This window comes from Saimiri boliviensis, chromosome 2 (genome assembly GCF_048565385.1).
Source record: "Saimiri boliviensis isolate mSaiBol1 chromosome 2, mSaiBol1.pri, whole genome shotgun sequence".
NCBI classification, from domain to species: domain Eukaryota; kingdom Metazoa; phylum Chordata; class Mammalia; order Primates; family Cebidae; genus Saimiri; species Saimiri boliviensis.
Genome location: NC_133450.1, coordinates 80,767,467 through 80,788,496, shown reverse-complemented (window position 1 = coordinate 80,788,496; position 21,030 = coordinate 80,767,467). Strand labels below are relative to the sequence as shown.

The window sequence follows — 21,030 nt, the reverse complement described above, 5'->3', positions numbered from 1 at the left end:
ATCTTCCAGGCAGAAAGATGACATACTGGCACGTTTCAGTTTTGTGTTGCAGTTATTTCAGAATATACTAAATTGCACTATTTAAATGGACACTGTCATAGATTTAACTGGGGAAGTCTCCATAATGTTTTCCAATTTTATAAAAAATCAAATTGGTCCTCAGTGATTGGAAGAGCAGGTTAAACCCTTTATAAGTGAGAACTGAATCACTGGCTGGCCCGAGTGCAAACATACAGTTCAATACTGAGGAACTCCCACAACACTGTTTCTAATTTGCATGCTCCCATGAACATCACAAATAATATACCTGATTGGCAATCAGTAGAACACATCTCAAGCCCTGGCTGTCAAGATTCACATGACACAGCTGGAGTTAGGGTTTGCAAAGGTATTTTGGCTACAGAGCTATTAAGCTTCATCAATTATTTGGAGATCAGACTTGCCTCCCACCTCAACATAGCATATAGTGATGTGTGACTGTTCATTTGTGACTAATACCCAACTGGCTCATGAGCTTGGCCTGGTTCAAAGACAAACTGAACCAAATGAACTAATCTTGTATCTAGGAAACACTCTAACTTTAAATTTGCTGTATACAATTCAGAGCCAACAGCAAAATTTTCCTAAAAAACTTATTTCAAAGGGGCTCATGTTTTGTAAGAACACATTATGTTGAACTAATTAACATAAATGCATAAAAGGAAAATAAATTTAGCTAATTATGCTTCAGAATCAAATGATTAAGTCTACAAAAGCTGTGAGAGTGGCTATCTGAGAAACACGACCCAGAGTGTTCTTAGCAATGATGTTTACCGGTGGTTGTGTAGTGTCATCTCTTTGTCTACCACACTTACTCTATGCAGTCCAGTGTGCAGAGGAATCTGGATCAGGAACAACCAGCCATTTTAAAAAGGTTCTTTCCTACCTGGAAATACATTTCTAAGTGGTGCCTTGTCTCTGAAAGATGGTTTTCCTCACATTAAAATGAGAGAGAAGCTCACGTGTCTGATCTTGACTGTGTCTATTCTGAAAATCTACCAAAGACAAACACTGTCAGGTGGAACACCTGGGTTCAAGAGTCTCATAAGAGCAAGAAACTCAGTTTTAGAGAATGGAAATAAAGCATCCAAAGTTGAGAAGAAAACAGTAAAATGAGAAACCCAGTGATGTCAGTGGCAAAAAACACTGATAGGAACTGTAAGTTGTGAAAACTCTGCACTCACATTACATAAGGCATAGCCAATGGAAATGTATGCAGGAATTACAATAGCTTCCAGTTCTGCATATCAAAACCTTCTGAAATAAGCTTTCTTCAATTACACTCCCATTATGTTTCTAAGGCAGCATAACTGTAAATGGAATAATAGGTCTTTTCCTGAAACAGGTCAAAAGGCTGCATCCAGCCACAGTTGTGAAACACAGGTTTATGTACGTTATTTGCAAATATTAATTAAAATATATCACACCAAAATACTGACAAGTTTTTTGTTTTTTTTTTTTGAGACGGAGTTTCGCTCTTGTTACCCAGGCTGGAGTGCAATGGCGCGATCTCAGCTCACCGCAACCTCTGCCTCCTGGGTTCGGGCAATTCTCCTGCCTCAGCCTCCTGAGTAGCTGGGATTACAGGCACGTGCCACCATGCCCAGCTAATTTTTTGTATTTTTAGTAGAGACGGGGTTTCACCCTGTTGACCATGGTCTCGATCTCTTGACCTCGTGATCCACCTGCCTCGGCCTCCCAAAGTGCTGGGATTACAGGCTTGAGCCACCGCGCCCGGCCAAGTTTTTATGTTGTGGTCTGTGGTCCTGTCATAATCGGTTTTCCCAGGGCAAAATTAACAATGCTGTGTTCATCCAACTCAGCCACTGCTTTTCTTTCTTTCAGTTTTTTTTTTTTTTTTTTTTTTTTTTTTTACTAGATTGTCTCCACTTTGTTGTGAGACAGCCACTGCTTTTCACAGGGCATAGAGTTCTTCGATAGCTCAGCTGCGAAGTGTAATGCATGGTTGTAGCTCAACGAGTTAAGGATAGACCAAACATTCTGTCAGAAGTCGTTTAGCCCTTGGTCCTATCTCCTATCTGCTAAGTTAACGTCCTTTTCTCTTGGTTTTGTTACATTACAAAAACTGAAATCTATCAATTCTCAAATCTCATAGACTCAGTAAGGTACAGATACAAAATATGTAGTTCTTGCTACAAAATAAAAAAAGCACAGGAAACTTTATGTGTACCTCACTTTAAGCAGAACACAACAGTTACGATTAACAAAAGTTTTCATGGCCAGGTGGGGTGGCTCACACCTATAATCCCAGCACTTTGGGAGGCCTAGGTGGGAGGATTTCTTGAGCCCAGGAGTTCAAGACCAGCCTGGGCAACATAGGAAAACCCAATCTCATTAAAAAAAAAAAAAAGAAGAAGAAAAGATTTACAAAAGTTCTCAGTGTTTCTGTATTTTACAAAAGGATTCTTTTTGGCTGGGTGCAGTGGTTCATGCCTATAATCCCAGAATTTTGGGAGGCTGAGGCAGGCAGATCACTTGAGCTCAGGAGTTCAAGACCAGCCTGGGCAACATAGAGAAACCCTGTGTCTACCAAAAATACAAAAAATTAGCCGGGTGTGTGCTGGTGCGTCTGTGGCCTCAGCTACTTGGGAGGCTGAGATGGGAGGAACACTTGAGCCTGGAAGGCAGAGGCTGCAGTGAGCCGAAATTGTGCCACTGCATTCCAGCCTGGGTGACAGTGAGACACCATCTTAAAAGAAAAAAAAATTCAATCTGCAAATTAATTTTAGCTTGTTTTATCAAATATATATTTTTTTCTTTCTTAAGACTGAGTCTCACTCTTGTTGCCCAGGCTTGAGGTGCAATGACTCGATCTCCACTCACTGCAAACTCCGCCTCCCAGGTTCAAGTGATTCTCCTGCCTCAGCCTCCCCAGTAGCTGGGATTACAGGCGCCTGTCACCACGCCCAGCTAATTTTTTGTATTTTTAGTGGAGACGTTTCACGATGTTGGTTAGGCTAGTCTGGAACTCCTGACCTCAGGCAATCGCCTCAGCCTCCCAAAGTGCTGGGATTACAAGTGTGAACTACCACGCTTGGCTTATCAAATACACTTTTAAGGAACAGGTCGGTATGAAAAGCCAGATACCTCTCCCTAAGATAAAGAAACGTTTATAAGAAACAAGCTCAATAGATATGAAAAAATGATTAGGGTATGATGAATTTTTTTTTCCTTTTTACTTGCCAGATACTCAAAGTCCATACATATGTCCAGATGTCCACTGAAATAGCTCTCATTTATTCCGACTTGCTTTCTATATGTAACAACATTTTGATTTAAATAGTTCATATGTTCCTGAAATTTCTGAGAAATTCAAGTCATTATTTTAAATGACTTCACAATAGAAATCCCATCGTGTAAATTTTCTTTTCCTTCTCTTTGTTTGAGACAGGGTCTCATTTTGTTGCTCAAGCTGGAGTACAATGGTGTGGACACAGCTCACTGCAGCCTCAACCTCCTGGGCTTAAGCACTTCTCCTGCCACAGCCTTTACAAGTAGCTGATACTACAGGTGTGCACCACCAGGCCTGATTAATTTTTATATTTTTGTAGAGACAGGGTCTCCCCATGTTGCCAGACTGGTCTTGAACTCTTGGCCTCAAGGGATACTCCCAGCTTGGCCTCTCCAAATGCTGGGATTACAGACATTAGCCACTGTGTCTGGCCACAAAAATTTTCAGTTCAATTCAACAAATGCCTACTGGGTTCCATTAGCGGGACCATCAATCCTTTTGTTGACAGCATTAACTCCCAACAATCTTACAGGTAAATCTGAGTTTTCTTACGTTAGGTTTACTTACAGTAAGGTACTTGGTAAGAAGATGAAATGTTTCCTATTCTTCATTTATATTAAGTCATTGGCATGCCTATCTAGAATTTCAACTCACAATTGCCTGGTACATTGTTACTCTACTCTGATTGTTAGAGGAGCCTAAGAACCATATCCATTCTTGGTGTAAGAAACTGTCACTGTAGAAAAGGTACTCTAAATGTGCATAAAAGGTAATGTGAAAACCAATGGCTGTGAAATGAAACATGACCAGTCAAGCTGCATCTTTAACACAGGCATTTACAAATTAGGTTGCCTTCAGTTTGGAAACCTCTATGTTTAGTTTCCCTGCAACACAGATTTAATGTCCATCCCTATCTAGTGCTTTGCTTTAAAACACACACATACAGGCCAGGCATGGTGGCTCATGTTGTAATCCCAGCACTTTGGGACGTGGGCAGATCACCTGAAGACAGAAGTTCGAGACCAGACAGGAACAACATGGTGAAACCCCATCTCTACTAAAAATACAAAAAAATGAGCTGGGGTGGTGGCGTGTACCTGTAGTCCCAGCTACTTGGGAGGCTCAGGCAGAAGAATCACTTGAACCCAGGAGGCAGAGGTTGCAGTGAGCAGAGGTCACGCCACTGCACTCCAGCTTGGGTGACAGAGTGAGACTGTCTCAAAAACAAAAACAAAACCACACACATACATAAGGTCAAAAATCCTTTACATTTCTGTTTCAAAGTAATATCCTCCCCCAACCCCTTGGGCATTTCTGCTATGATATTATTGGAAACCCTCAAAATTGAATTTTAGGATTTCTGGAGTGCACAGAGAATCCCTAACCCATATCATAAAACATCAAATGTATCATAAAACATAACCCTTTTCCCCTCTTAGGGATGAGAAAAAAAACATAACCCATATCATAAAACATAAAATTCTCTCTGCAGTAATGTTGTTAAACTATATGTGAAAGGTGGGAATTATAAACTGAGCCCTCTACACAGTCGACTTGGTGTGGAGGCAGGAACCAATGTACGACGCTTTTTGTACCAACTGTTGGCAGTTCTTAAAGGGACAGAGATCATTGTTTACATTTTGCAATCTCTTGCTTTTTTAAGACAATTCCATGAATGATGAAAGTGATGTTGGGAAGACATAAACCTGAAACTCCAACCCCCATCCTTGTTCCTTTATCTCATTTTAAATCAGCAAATAGTAATTTGAGTTTAAGACTAATGTTAGCCATTCAGAATAATACTGAAAGTATTTCCTAAATCATTTAATGACAGTGACCACAATATGTAAAGATTTGGTTCTAAGATTACAAATAATCAAAAATGTTAACTTTGAGATTCAAAACCCTGTAGCATCTGTAAAAGGCTGTTTATAAAGTATAACCATAACAATATCATTAAAACTTACTTATAAAAAAATTTCTGAAACACTTAGGAATACATGCTTATTCCACTTTCAGGATAACTACTAGTAATTTCTGAAATCTGTTGGGTAGTAATTTCTGTAAAAAGAAAGCAGCAATTCCAGAAGCTGGGTGTCAAGATTATTATATATAATTAAAAAAAATCAGTTTTCCAGTACTGGCTTAATATAAAATAGCCTTAATTTTTTTTTTTTTTTTTTCTTTTTTTTGAGACGGAGTCTGGCTCTGTCGCCCAGACTAGAGTGCAGTGGTTCGATCTTGGCTCACTGCAACCTCTACCTCCTGGGTTCAAGTGATTCTCCTGCCCCAGCCTCCCAAGTAGCTGGGATTACAGGCACCTGCCACCAAACCCAGCTAATTTTTTTGTATTTTTAGTAGAGACAGGGTTTCACTGTGTTGGCCAGGCTGGTCTTGAACTCCTGACCTCATGACCCATCTGCCTTGGCCTCCCACACTGCTGGGATTACAAGCGTGAGCCACAGCACCCAGCCCTTAAGAAGTATTTTTAAATGGAAATAATGAATTCTTGATGCTTCCTTTAAGACATATACTCTGTCAAATTAATGAAGTATAATCTTGGATTGTCTTCTATGAGGTATGTGTAGTCACATCTCATTCTGTAAATAGTGTTTGGGAAACATCTTCATCTGAAAATTATGGCCAAGTCTCATTTTACCATGAAACAGAGACTAGCACTGTCAGGCTGGGGTGACTGTAATTGAGAGACTGTTGCTTGATATGGACAGAGCTGTCAGGGATTCCGTGTTCTCATTTAGGTTTGCATTTATTGCTCTCAAGTCTGTGACTGCAGGATAAATAAGGCAGGAGTCCCAAAAATATATAAAATTAGGGACTAGAACTCTGACAATTTGCACAAGTTCTGTCCACTTCTTGCCTGTAACTCTGAAGCTGAATAGTACATCTATACATGCCAAATGTGTTCAATAATAAATGGTTTGCTTTGGATTGTACTTCTTCCCATTTAGATGAACTTCCAGGAACTGCAATGTCAAGAAAATATCATTACTATTCATTGTACAATTACACCTCTAATAAGATACAGAAAAAAAAAAACCCTAAATATATTGGGAATGTATTTTGATCAGTCTGATTTCTATCCTCTCTAAGCTATTCTGTTAGAGAAGTATGTCAATTTATACATCCTTAATTGCTTCTCATTATTCTAACCTCTCCAGTCTACTCTCAGGTAGAGAAAGAATACCAGACATCAATAACCTGTCATTAAAAGATCTTATGCACATTAAAAGTAAACCTCATGCATGTATTATTTTGATTAAAAAACATCAATAGCATCAATCTGTGAGATAAGAAATAACAAGGTAAAAATCTGGCTTTTCCTATGTAGAAAAGAGCATGGGAAGTGTTCTTTTTTTTTTTTTTTCCTTGAGATGGAGTTTCACTCTTGTTGCCCAGGCTGGAGTGCAATGGCCCATCTTAGCTCACCGCAGCCTCTGCATCCTGGGTTCAAGTGATTCTCCTGCCTCAGCCTACCAAGTAGCTGGGATTACAGGCGCATATCATCATACCTGGCTAAATTTTTTTATTTTTAGGAAAGACAGAGTTTCATCATGTTGGCCAGGATGGTCTTGAACTCCTGACCTCAGATGATCCACTTACCTTGGCCTCTGAAAGTGCTGGGATTACAGGCATGAGCCACTGTACCTGGCTGAGAAAAACTCTTAATACCTTTAATCTGAAGGTTAAAATCAATTTGTAATATCTTATCCTAAAGAGATAGAAAATTATTGTTCTGGGTCGGGTGCGGTGGCTCCCACCTGTAATCCCAGCACTTTGGGAGGTGGGCAGATCACAAGGTCAAGAGATCAAGACCAGCCTGGCCAACATGGTGAAACCCTGTCTCTACTAAAAATATAAAAATTAGCTGGGCATGGTGGTGGGGAGCCTGTAATCCCAGCTACTCAGGAGGCTGAGGCAGAAGAATTGCTTGAACATGGGAGGCATAGGTTGCAGTGAACTGAGATCATACCATTGCACTCCATCCTGGGCGTCAGAGCAAGACTCAGTCTCGAAAAAAATTACTGTTCTGGTATCAAGACTGACCTGCAACTTACCCTTTAAAGAGCCTCACCCCTCCCTTAAAACAAATCTTATCAGTAGATAAGTCTTCCTACATAATTATACGCATGGATGTTTAGTTTCAAAGACAGAACTCCACCAAACCCCAGGCCCACATTTACCATCAGCAACATACTTAGCTGTATGTGAACTATGGCAGTAGATTTTCCTGAAGTGAGAGACCAGATATTTAAATCTTCCACTGAATATACATCTTCTATTTTCATCAAGGCTTCTTTGATATAGTCTACATTCAAATGGCTTGGCACACCTATTAGGAATATATAATTTATAAGTAAAATTTATTTAGGAAAAAGAGAACTTTTACATTACCGATATTTCTCAAAGAAAACAAATGGCTTTGCTAAATTCAGTTTAAACAAATATTTTAAAATGTTAATACTTCAAGAAAACCATGTACACATATATTTTTATTAAAAATGTAAAATATATATATAATACATATTTTAAAAACATATTCATTCTCACTAAGAAGAAATGCCAATCAAACCAGAATACTTCATTAGCAGACAAGCTAGGACAAAAAAAAAAAGGAAAGAGAAAAACATATAGTGATGATAAACCTATTGTTGAGAACTTTTATTTTCATGTTTACACATATCACTAAGGGAAGGATGCAGTAAATACAACAAAGTCACAAGTTAAGTGGGAATTAAGGAAATCCTACCTAGAGTTGCATTTTTGTCCTAGTGCTATGGTTTATTAGCAACATGACCTTAACCAAAGTATGTTATCCCTCTGAACCTCAATTTTCTTATCTGTAAATGGAGATAATTTGCCACATTATCTGCCTTACCTACTTTGCTTAACTATTTTAAGTGTCAAATGGGTAAGAGATGGGAAAGTGCATTGATCCTTACATGTTATATACATGTAAGGTACTGTTATATGGCCTAATAGGTATTAGCAGAAAGCAAAAGATGTAATTCCTATTCAGAATATCCCGACTCCTAATCTGCTTTAGGGAAGTAATAAACTCATAATAAAGATATCATGAGATCTTACCTTCCAGTATTATAACTACTGTATCCCATATGATTCGAAATGTTGTAAAAGCCACAAGTAATGAAAATACGTATGTACAGATGGGATCAGCAATCTTGTATTCTGGCTAAAGAGTAACAGATAAAAATTTATGATTAAATATAGACAGACATAAAACAGACTACAAAGCAAAGCAAGGAATATTGATTTTCTTTAGCAGGACTATAGAATAACTTTAAAAGTTGGATATTATAATTGAGAAGCATCTTTGTCCTAGACATTTACATTACTTGCCTCGTGGGACCTATTTCCAGAAATGTAATCACTTGTTCTACTGTTCCCTGTGCTGTCTCTAAATCTAGAATATCAGAGCTGGAAAGAATTTTGTGTGTGTGTGTGTGTGTGTGTGTGTGTGTGTGTGTGTGTATTTCTTGCTATGTTGCCTACTAGAATATCAGAGCTGAAAAGAATTGTGTGTGTGTGTGTGTGTGTGTGTGTGTGTGTGTATTTCTTGTTATGTTGCCTACTAGAATATCAGAGCTGAAAAGAATTGTGTGTGTGTGTGTGTGTGTGTGTGTGTGTGTGTGTATTTCTTGCTATGTTGCCTACGCTGGTCTTGAACTCCTGGGCTCAAGTAATCCTCCAGCCTCAGCTGGGATCATAGGTACAGCTCTGTACCCAGCTCTGGAAAGAGTTTTAGCAGCCACTAGTCTAAGCCCCTTGTAATGAAGAAGAAACTCAAGTTTCGAGTTGAGGTACTTGCTCTCAAGGTCAAAGCACTAACAGCAGAGCCAAAACTAGAACCAACCCAGATCTCTGGATTTTTAGTCCAGAGCACATTTCACTACCTAGCAATTCAATCATGAGACTTAAAATTGAGTTATCTGCGCAAGTATGGTGGCTCATGTCGTAATCTCAGCACTCTGGGAGGCTGAGGTGGGTGGATCTCTTGAGCTCAGGAGTTCGAGACCAGCCTGGCCAACATGGCGAAACCTTGTCTCTACTAAAAATACAAAAATTAGCTGGGCATGGTGGCGTGGGCTTCTAATCTCAGCTACTTGGGAGGCTGGGGCATGAAAATCACTTGAGCCTGAAAGGCAGAGGCTGCAGTGACCCAAGACTGCGCCACTGCACTCTGGCCTGGGTGACAGACTGAGACTCTGTCTCAAAGGAAAAAAAAAAAAAGAAAATTTGTTATTCAGTGAAGGCACTACAAAAGCCAAATACAGATAAGTTACACTGTGAGGTGATATAATTTTGTTTACTGCTAGCAAAAGAACTTTAATGATGGTCAAGTAAACTTACATCGATGTAAAATGAATAGAACTGGCACTGGTGTCCAGTATACTAACAAAAGACAATCAGCCTTAGTTGTCATGTTGAAATTAAATACATTTTCAAATAGAAAAATTAGCAATCATATTACCTTGAATCGTATGATGTATGCAGCTATTAGTACACCAACACTCTGTACCAAATCCCCCAAAGCATGTACAAATGCAGCTCTCACTGCCAGGCTATCCTGCCCATGGTTGCGTTCATACCCAGAACCTATGGCAGGAGGATTTGAAGGCCGGGAGTGGGAATGGGAGTGATGGTGACCAGACTGGTTTAACAGAAACCCCATTCTGTTAAAAAAAAAAAAGAAAACAATATTATTTTTCCTAATATTGACAAAAACATTTGTTACTAGTCAGACACTAATGAGGTACATGGAACTCACCTGTTAAATAAATTTGGAGTGCCTATTATTTATCAGGTACTGTTCTAGGTGCTGGGGTCAAAACGGTAATAAGATAGACATATCCCTACCCCCGCAGAGCTTATGTTCTAATAGAGAAAGCAGAGAAGCCAACAAATAAATACATAATGTATAGCCAGGCAATGTGAAATGCTTTGGAGAAACATAAAGCATTTTAAGGGGATGGAGATGATGGGCAGAGTGTTAGGGGAAGGATTCTCAGATTTTCTCTTGAGCAGATACCTGAAGGAGGTCAGAAAGCAAGTCGTGGAAGAGGGTTCTAGGCAGAAGCAAAGCAAAGCAAAGGCCCTAACGTGAAAATGTGCTCCTTGTACTTGAAAAAGAAAAGACAGCCACTGTGGTCAGAATAAACTGAGCAAAAGTGTCAAGAAATGAGCTGTAGAGGTATGCAGTCTTATTAACAATGCTACAGCAAAAAAATTGATTTCAATCTAAGTACAAATAGAAGCCACTAGGGCAGACTGGTAAACTGTGGCTGGCAGGTAATATTTGGCTCACTGATTTTTTTTTTACATTAAAAAAAAAAAACCACAAAAAACCAGTCATGTTCATTTGGAACATAGCCATGTTCATTTGTTTACATTCTAAGTGTGACTGCTTTTGTTTTATAACAACAGTGTTGAGTAGTTTTGAAAGAGAATATATGGGCAGGGGGTGGGGGAAGGAAATAAGAAAAACAAACAAAAAAAGAGAATATATAGATCTCAAAGCTTAAAATGTTGACTATCTAGCCTTTTACAGAAAAAAAAATGCTAACCCTAATTCTAAATGATTATAACTTCTTCTTTTTGTTTTTGAGACATGATCTTTCTCTGTTTCCCAGGCCCAATTATAGCTCAATGCAGTTTTGATCTCCTGTGCTTAAGTGACTTTCCCACTTCTGCCTCCCAAGTAGCTGGGACCACAGGCATGAGCCACCATGCCCAGTTAATTTTTATTTTTAGTAGACATGAGGCCTCACTATGTTAGGCCATGCTGTCTTGAACTCCTGAGCTTAAGTGATCCTCCCACCCTGGCTTTCCAAAGTGCTGGGGTTATAGGTGTAAACCACTGTACCTGGCCTAAGTTAAACTTTCAAAAGTTTCTTCCCTTTAGGGAAGTTTTGAGGGAAAAAAATTGATAGTTTAAGAAAAAAAATCTAGTTAACATAAAAGTATTCTAAAAGTTAAACAACAAACAACTTTGTCCTACTTAAATTCATAATTTTGACTCAATCTCCAATATACCTGAGAAAATTAATTAGGAATTTATAATGTCCAAAGTGTTTCATTTATAAGAAAAATTAATGGTCTATATAATTTTTAAAATATCAAAATATCACTGCACATTACTAAATGCATATGCAATTGTCTCTGAGTTCACAGTACTTGAAAACATTAATGTGAAAAAAACAGAGCTTACATTATATTAACTGCAACTCCAACAGCTGCGGTGATGAGCATTATATCTCCATTTATTTCATAGTTCATATGGATAGTTCTTTGCACAGCTTCATATAAGAGGAATCCCATAAGTATATACACCAACAGCACACTAATCATAGCTGACAAAACCTCTAGAGGAAAAAATATATGTAACAAATACATTTTCAGTATGGTTATTATACTTCGTCCAATGAAATAAGTCTTTTTAATATTCTTTCCTCTAAGGAGATAAAATTCTTATATAATTTTTGTCACGCCATTTTTCTTTCTTTTTTTTTTAAGACAGAGTCTCCCTCTGTCACCTAGGCTGGAGTGTAGTGGCACGATCTCCGCTTATTGCAACCTCCGCCTTCCAGGTTTAAGCAATTCTCCGCTTCAGTCTTCCAAGTAGCTGGGATTACAGGCATGCACCACCATGCCTTGCTAATTTTTTGTATTTTTAGTAGAGATGGGGTTTCACCATCTTGGCCAGGCTGGTCTTGAACTCCTGACCTAGTGATCCACCCAACTCAGCCTCCCAAAGTGCTGGGATTATAGGCGTGAGTCACTGTGCCCAGCCTTGTCACGTCGTCATTTTTCTTATTTTTTGAGACAGGGCCTCACTCTCTCACCCAGGCTGGAGTGCAGTGGCCTGATCATGATCATGGTTCACTGCAGCCTTGATCTCCCAGGCTCAAGTGATCCTCCCATCTCAGCCTCCAAGTAGCTGGTACTACAGGCACATGCCATCACACCTGGCTAATCGTTTTTCTTATTTAAAAAGTGTTTAGCATGTATAGAAAAAACAAGTGTTTAGCAGCTTGACGGATATGGATCCTCCACTAATTTACCCTTACCTCTCCCCATCCTCTACTCATCTCTCTCCAGAGTCAAATTATGTATATTTACAGATCATTATGTATATTTTTACCACGCAAGGTAAAAAATGACAAAATGAGAGAAAAGACTTGTAACATATGTGACCACAGACTCATTTCTTGATATTAAAAAGTACACTCAAATGTCAGTAATAGGCCAGGTTCAGTGGCTCATGCCTGTAATCCCCCAACACTTTGGGAGGCTGAGATGGAAGGATCACTTGAGCCCATGAGTTTGAGATCAGCCTGGGCAACATGGTGAAACTCCATCTCTCTTTGTTTTTTCCTTCCCTTCATGTCAAATGGATAATGTGCCAACATTGGAACAAGTTTCCAGGGTGGCACATCTCACACATGTATGTGAACACCCAATTATCACACTTATGAACCATAAGAGGATTAAGACTCTTATCTCTAAAAAAATATCAAAAATTAGCTGGACATGGTGGTGAGTGTGTGTAGTCCCAGCTACTTGGGGTGCTGAGGTGGGAGGATTGTTTAATCCCAGGAGGTCGAGGCTGCAGTGAACTGTGTGCTACTAGACTCCAGCCTGGTCTCCAGAGTGAGACCCTGTCTCAAAAAAAAGAAAGAAATCAATAATAAAAAAAATGGCTAAAGGACATCAATAGTAATTCATAGTAAACAGAAATGGCCAAATCCTTAATATATCATAATAAATGAAATTCAAACAGGAATAAGATTTATTTCCTCCTACTAAATTGGCAAATTTTTTTTGAAAATCAAAAGTTTGATAATAGCCAGAGATAGCAAGGATCTACTGGTGGAAGCATCAAATGGTATTACCTTTTTGGAGAGCCAACTGGTAAAACTAATCAAAACTTAAAACATACACATTCCTTCATCTAATAGTTCTACCTCTAGGACTCTACTTGATAGAAACACCTCCATGTGTGCAAAGATATGTACAATGTTTTCACTGTAGTATTGCCTATAGTATCCAAAAAAATATCTGGAGACATCCTAAATGTCCACTGAAGAGGAACTTCATAAGACATGATTTATACACATATAGTGGGGATACCACACAGACATTTACTTTCAAAAAAAGAAAAACAAAAATCAAATAAATTGATAATCACAAGGAAGTATTACGTTTGGAAAGTGGTACTAGAAGTTTAGGGGATTTACTTTTCCCTGTATTCTTTTAGGTAATATTTGAAGTGTTTTAAGTTTTTACCATAAATGCATATTACTTTTGGACTAAAAAAACTTTTTTAAGGCATGTAAATATTCATGCCTTCATGAAGGCTATTCATTAAATGTTGTATATAATAGCAAATTATTGGAAACGACAAAAAAAAGTGATTAGTAGGGACCTTGTAACATGTAATACCATGCATGTAAAAAGAAGAATAAAAAAGCTTATTCTGGTAAGGAATAATGCTCCACACATAGCATTATCTGGAAAAAGCAAAGTACACAACTGTGTATGACGTTACCATTTGTGTTAAAAAAAAAAAGAATATAAAAATAATCACCTGTAAACACAATCTCTAGAAGCATTATACAAAATACTCATAAAAAACTGGTTATCAGCTGGGCGCAGTGGCTCACGCCTATAATCCCAGCACTTTGGGAGGCCGAGGTGGGTAGATCACGAGGTCAGGAGATCGAGACTGTGTATGACGCTACCATTTGTGTTAAAAAAAAAAAAAGGAATATAAAAATAATCATCTGTAAATGCAATCTCTAGAAGCATTATACAAAATACTCATAAAAAACTGGTTATCAGCTGGACGCAGTGGCTCACGCCTATAATTCCAGCACTTTGGGAGGCTGAGGTGGGTAGATCACGAGGTCAGGAGATCGAGACTATCCTGGCCAACGTGGTGAAACCCTGTCTCTACTGAAAATACAAAATTAGCTGGGCGTGGTGGCATGCAACTGTAGTCTCGGCTACTCAGGAGGCTGAGGCAGGAGAATTGCTTGAACCTGGGAGGCAAAGGTTGCAGTGAGCCGAGACTGTGCCACTGCACTGCAGCCTAGGTGACAGAGTGAGACTCCTCAAAAACAACAGCAACAACAACAACAACAAAAAAACAATCTGGTTATCTTGGGTGAGGACAACTGGTGGCTGGGAGACAGGGATGACCTTGCCCTATATATGCTTTTTTATCATCTGAATTTTCTACCATGTAAATATAAAGCAAAATAATTTTATATCTTTTCAAAATAACAGAAAGAGCAATGTGAAGTATATTTAAAAACAATTAACGTTATTACATGAAACAAGCATTGACCCTCAAACAATAAAAGCAAGAAAATAATTTAAAGAAAAATTTTCCTTTAGAGAAACCTGACATTAATTCTCTGTAAGTGTTAAAAGGTAAGATAATCTGGAAAACTGTTATGTGGAATAACTCACTGCTCAAAAGTTGTTTAAGTATATTGAACTTTGACACATTTTCATTCCAATGTATAAATTATAACAAAAAAACTTATCTAGCAATTACAGGCTCTTTCCTGAAGACACCTAATTAATGTAGTCAAAACTATAAAAACCTGTGCATCAACAGAACAGATATGAGAACAAAAACATACCATTTCTATTAAAAAACCATGAAATACCTATTCCTAACATACAGATAATCATACTTTGAAAGAGTTATATTAATATATTTTAAAAAGAGATATAAGATGAAAAAGAGAAAACTCCTAACGAAATATACAAAGCTATGGTGTGACCTCTGGATTAAGTACAGACTATACATTCTTTAGGATATGGTCCAAGTTGTAGTCCATGTCATATTTACTGTGGTACTTAGCAGAGTAGTTCACTTACAGCAGGTATTGAAATATTTATGGATGATTTTGTAGAAATAAATTAGTCAAGGGTTAAGCAAGGGAAAATAAAAGGCTACACAAGAAAATAAAGCTAAATATGAATAACAGATTATTACTTAATCCCAAAAAAACAGAAAGTAAATAGGTTAAAAGAGAAGGCATAAGCCAAATAAAAGAAAACACATGGAATTTCTTGTCAAAGTTGTAACTGCTGATGGTAAAGTAAACATACGAAAATACTGTAAAGAGGCTGGGTGCGATGGCTCATGCCTGTAGTCCCAGCACTTTGGGAGGCCGAGTTGGGCAGATCATCTGAGGTCAGAAGTTCAGGATCAGCCTGCCCAACATGGCAAAACTCCATATGGACTGAAAGTACAAAAATTAGCTGGGTGTGTTGGCAGCTGCCTGTAATCCCAGCTACTCAGGAGGCTGAGGCACAGGAATTGCCTATACCTGGGAGGTGGAGGTTGCTGTGAGCTGAAATTTTATCACTGCACTTCAGCCTGGGTGACAGAGCGAGACTGTCTCAAAATAAATAAATAAATAGTAATAAATAAATAAATACAGTAGAGAAGAAATAATTTAAAAAATTTGAAACTGTAGAATCTTATGTATTTGTGGTAGCCTCCTACCACCAGGAGAACTTTAACCAGTATTAAGACTGAAGCTAGCAGTTAGGTCACCATAATTTTTAAGGTGTCCTAACCAAAATTTTAAAATAAAAATTATAAAGCAAGTAGTGGCTCACACCTGTAATCCCTGCTACTACGGAAGCTAAGTGGGGGAGGATCACTTGAGGTCAGCATTTCAAGACAAGCCTGAGCAACATAGTGTGACCCTGTTTCTCCTCCCAAAATTGACTAACTGTGGTAGTTTATACCTGTCATCCCAGCTACTTGGGAGGTTGAGGCAGGAGGATCACTTTGAGTTTAGGGCTGCAGTGAGCTATGACAGTGCACTACTACACTCCAGCCAAAGGGATAAAGCAAGCCCCCTGTCACTCAAAAAAATTTTTACAAAGCAATACATTTTACATTTATAAAGATTCATAACCACACAAGTTAATGGCATAGAGTTGTGCTTGGTAACGAAAATTTAAAACCCATAATTAAAATTTACTTCAAAACCCTTTATACAATTAGGTTGTCTATAGTTTCCAATTTTTCCAGGATAGCACTAGTTTATGTTTGCTGTCCTGGCATGATTATGAATAGGGCCTCATTTCGCTCCCAAAACTGTTCTGGTTTGGATGATAAATTATAATTACCCTAGTAGGTCTATCAGATATAATATTGGATGCCCAGTTAAATTTTTATTTCAGACAACAAATAGTTTAAGTATGTCCTATGCAATATTTCAGACATATTAGGCATCCCGTGAGTATGCTAAATCTGATAAACCCCACACTCCCGTGATTTTACTAAACCACTTAAAAATCACCTTTTTGTCCACTCTCAGATAAGGCAAACTTACATTCAAGATTAAGTGAAATGAAAGTCAAACAAAAGGCATGAACAGAGCTCCTTGGCAGAAGCACTCCCACCCTTACAAGGCCCACTCTACTCTGGCAGCCTACAACTGAAAAGTCAGTTCTCTATGCCACAGTTTTCACCCACATGAGCAGACAACAGATTCTAATGCCTGCCTGAAGTGAACTGTAATGGAATTCAGCTGATTCCTATAAATTCCCGAAATGTCATATTCAGATACTGCTATCAATGATATCCCTTTTCCAGTCATTCATAAGGAGTGTGCCTCATTAATAAAGAATGAGGTCCGCTTGGTGAAAAGCAAAGATATTGATCTGTTGTCTTTTATTCTAGTCACCTGCCAAAATGTCTTCTAGGATAGATTAGTAACAAATGCAAAAGAAAAAAAAGAAAGTAAACTTCAAAGTAGATTTTTAGGGCTGAGATTTATAAGTGGAAGTATAAAGCACAAAGAATACTATCTAACTAAAAATTCTAAGAGTAGAAATATAATAATTTATTCTGATAAAAAGCTCTTTTGTTTGAATACATTATGCTTTAGTGAAATACCATAAATAGGACTAACTTAGGGTTCAAAAATTTTTCCTTCATAATATTCTGAACATGATGGAATGCAGATAAAAATAGGCAAGATTCAGCTCCCTCCCTCTACCCCATTTAAGAGAGAGGGAAGCTCTGGTCAGGCGCGTTTGGTGGATCATAATCCCAGCACTTTGGGAGGCCGAGACAGGCAGGTCACAAGGTCAGGAGATCGAGAGAGAGAAGTTTTCAATCAACAACCAAATTATGACCTGCTCCAATTTTCTCATTCTTGTTCTGGGTTGGTCTTCCATCACATAACTTACAATAAAGTTTTCCAAGACAAAAGAAGTACATATTAGATGACTATTTCATTTTCTTAAAGGAAACTCAGAAACTTTCACAATTAAAATCCTTGATTTCTGTGAAAGTTACCACTCCATTAGCTTTAGGTAATTTTTTTTTTTTTTTTTAATAATAGAGACAGGGTATGACTATGTTGGCTAGGTTGGTCTTAAAACCCTTGTCTCAAGCAATCCTCCTACCTCAGCCACTTTATGGGAACTTGAATGGTTCTATTTCAATCTAAATGGAAATTTAGCATTTAAAAGTCTTGAAAATAGGCCTTCATGAAGAAATATATTGTTGGAAAAAAATCAAAAAATAAAAATAAAAAAATAAGTCTTTAAGAGTGGTGGGGTGTGGTAGCTCATGCCTGTAATCCCAGCACTTTGGGAGGCTAAGGAGGGCAGATTGCTTGAGCTCAGAAGTTTGAGACCAGCCTGGGAAACACGGTGAAATCCCAGCTCTAATAAATAAATAAATAAATACAAACTAGGCCTGGTAGCACATACCGATAGTTCCAGCTACTCAGGAGGCTGAAGTAGGAGGACTGCTTGAGCCCAGGAGGTCAAGGCTGTAGTGAGCCTTAATTCATGCCACTGCACCTCAGCCTGGGCAACAGAGCAAGATCCTGTCTCAGAAAAAAAAAAAAAAAAAAAAAAAAAAAAAGCTTTTTATGAAAATACTACAAAACTCATTAATAGTTTTTTTTGTTTGTTTGTTTGTTTGTTTTGAGACAGAGCCTCTCTCTGTCGCCCCAGCTGGAGTGCAGTGGCGAGAACTTGGCGCACTGCAATCTCTGTCTCCTGGGTTCAAGCGATTCTCCTGCCTCAGCCTCCTGAGTAGCTGAAATTACAGGCTCATGCCACCAGGCCTAGCTAATTTTTTTTGTATTTTTAGTAGAGACGGTGTTTTACTATGTTGGCCAGGGTAGTTTCAAACTCCTGACCTCAGGTGATCCGCCCACCATGGCCTCTCAAAGTGCTGGGATTAGAGGCATGAACCACTGCAACAAGCCTAATATAGTTTTAAAAATATATTTTGCCAGCTAACTACACACATACATAATTAAATCACTCCACCTGACTGAACTGTAGCATGAAAGGAGGGAGTAAGATGATTTTGAATATGTGTATTTGACACAAGATCACAAGTCTTTTCTTTTGTTTGTTTTTTTGAGACGGAGTTTCGCTCTTGTTACCTAGGCTGGAGTGCAATGGCGCGATCTCGGCTCACCGCAACCTCCGCCTCCTGGGTTCAAGCAATTCCCCTGCCTCAGCCTCCCGAGTAGCAGGGACTACAGGCGCGCACCACCATGCCCAGCTAACTTTTGTATTTTTAGTAGAGACGGGGTTTCACCTTGTTGACCAGGACGGTCTCGATCTCCTGACCTTGTGATCCACCCGCCTCGGCCTCCCAAAGTGCTGGGATTATAGGCGTGAGCCACTGCGCCCGGCCAGGTCTTTTCATTTAGCTGAAATACAAATAAATGTTTATGGTCGATGATCTAATAAAAACTAAAATACATCCTGAATTTCATATATAGAGAATAAACAGTTTGAATGGCTAATAAATGCTAAAAGAAAAAATTAAATGGGAGAAAACATAGATGATTATCAAGTTTTGATAGTACTATAAAATATGAAAAAGGTTTATTGCATATTTTAAAACATCAATAAACTGCCCAAACTAGGAGTTTTCAAGGCTCACATGAAAAACACTGGAGCCCCTCTCTGTCATCCTCTGTAATCCCAGCACTTTGGGAGGCTGAGGTGGGCGGATTACCTGAGGTTGGCAGTTCGAGACCAGCCTGACCAACATGGAGAAACCCCGTGTCTACTAAAAATACAAAATTAGCTGAGGATGGTGGTGCATGTCTGTAATCCCAGCTACTCGGGAGGCTGAGGCAGGAAACCACTTGAACTTGGGAGGCAGAGGTTGTGGTGAGCCTAGATTGCGCCATTGCATTCCAGCCTGGGCGACAAGAGTAAAACTCCATTTCCAAAAAAAAAAAGTCTACAATCAATGCTCACACCTGTAATCTAAGCACTTTGGAGGCCAAAGTGGGTGGATTGCCTGAGGTCAGGAGTTCAAGACCAGCCTGACCAACAAGGTGAAACCTCATCTTTTTTAAAAAATTGTAAAAAGTTTAAAATTAAAAAAAAAAAGAATAGTCTGCAATCAATAGTCCATAGATAAATATAAACCAATTTAAAGCCAACAGAGAATGTGATCTTTTAAAGTAGAAAACACATCCATGTAACAACTAAAATAGCAATTACAGCTAAACCATGGTTTGATATTTACTACTGTCAGATAGAGTGTAAAATTTCCTTCCTCAGTGTAGAAGAAATTTCCAGGAAATATAATTTTATGCTTCCTTATACAGAATCCCAAGACAATATCCTGTGCTCAATTTTTATTCAAAAGTAGCAAGGGAATATTACTTTTATGTGAATAGTTAAGTGATTGTTCTCCTCCTTTGAGCTCTGGCATTTTCAAACCAGAAGCTTCTATGTACTATTATAAAGTGATCTCCTGGACGTGGAACTCTATATACAATCACTGCTTCCAGGCTAGAATTGAGTATATAGTATATGCCTATTGCATAAAAAACGGTGGTGAGAAGCAGGATATGAACATATATATGTATCTGCTTATGTTTTCAAAAGGAAGTGTTAGAAGGAATAGGCCAGAAGCCAATGAAAAGGGTCTACTTTTACCAAATGGGATGGAGGGGATGGAATGGAAGGGAATGAAACAAGACTTTTCTGAGTAAACCTTTTCTTTAAAATAATTTTTGGCCAGGCATGGTGGCTTATGCCTGTAATACCAGCACTTTAGGAGGCTGAGGCGGGTGGATTGCTTGAGCCCAGGAGTTCAAAAATAGCCTGGGAAACATGGCAAAATCTAGTCTATACAAAAAATACAAAAGATGGCCAGGCATGGTGGTGCATGCCCGTGGTCCCAGCTACTAGAGAGGCTGAGGTGGGAGGATAGTTTGAGCCTGGGAGGTCAAGGCTGCAGGAGGCTGAGATCACGCCACTACACTCCAGCCTGGGCAACAGAGTAAGACCCATTTTCAAATAAAAAAATAAATAAAATAAAATTTGACTTTTGCCACGTTTTGCATATTTACAAAACAGAGAAAAAACTCATCCCTGTCCCACCCCCAAACGCCATCAGAACAAAACAAAATTCAACAACAATGGTAACAAACCAAGTTTCTTGTGGGATTCCCTCTATAAAGTTCTTCAGGACCTGAGTCTCCAAGTCTGGAATTAGAGGTCACAAGAGCTATCCTGCTTAAATGTGTTCAAATGCAAACATATCTCTCCCCATAGAACTTCAAGAGATTACTCATGAAGCAATGGTACTGTGGAACTTAGGACACCAACTGCTTTGGCTTACAGCTTTATCCATCAAATTATAGGTATGTTTGTTGTCTTTTGAA

The 21,030-nt window shown here is 38.6% G+C and overlaps 1 protein-coding gene and 1 non-coding gene across 5 annotated transcripts in view; both read right to left on the bottom strand.

Annotated features, from left to right (window-relative positions):
- Nucleotides 1-1,884: 1,884 nt before the first annotated feature.
- The window catches only part of SLC30A4 (solute carrier family 30 member 4), a 37,574-nt gene continuing 18,428 nt past the window's right edge, over nucleotides 1,885-21,030 (bottom strand). For 3 of the 4 annotated variants that reach the window (XM_010339507.3, XM_003928900.4, XM_039469454.2), the window contains 5 exons: nucleotides 11,541-11,694; nucleotides 9,804-10,005; nucleotides 8,399-8,504; nucleotides 7,509-7,643; nucleotides 1,885-6,276 (listed from right to left, as the gene is read on the bottom strand). In XM_010339507.3, coding sequence (XP_010337809.1) covers nucleotides 6,122-6,276; nucleotides 7,509-7,643; nucleotides 8,399-8,504; nucleotides 9,804-10,005; nucleotides 11,541-11,694 — 752 coding nt within the window. In that variant the 3' untranslated portion in view covers nucleotides 1,885-6,121. Of the gene's footprint in view, nucleotides 6,277-7,508; nucleotides 7,644-8,398; nucleotides 8,505-9,803; nucleotides 10,006-11,540; nucleotides 11,695-21,030 lie in introns of those variants that run through there. The other variant, XM_039469455.2, reaches the window with a different exon arrangement.
- LOC120364192 (small nucleolar RNA U13) lies at nucleotides 12,717-12,820 on the bottom strand. Its single transcript, XR_005579533.1, has one exon. It is a non-coding gene; the product is annotated as a small nucleolar RNA U13 (small nucleolar RNA).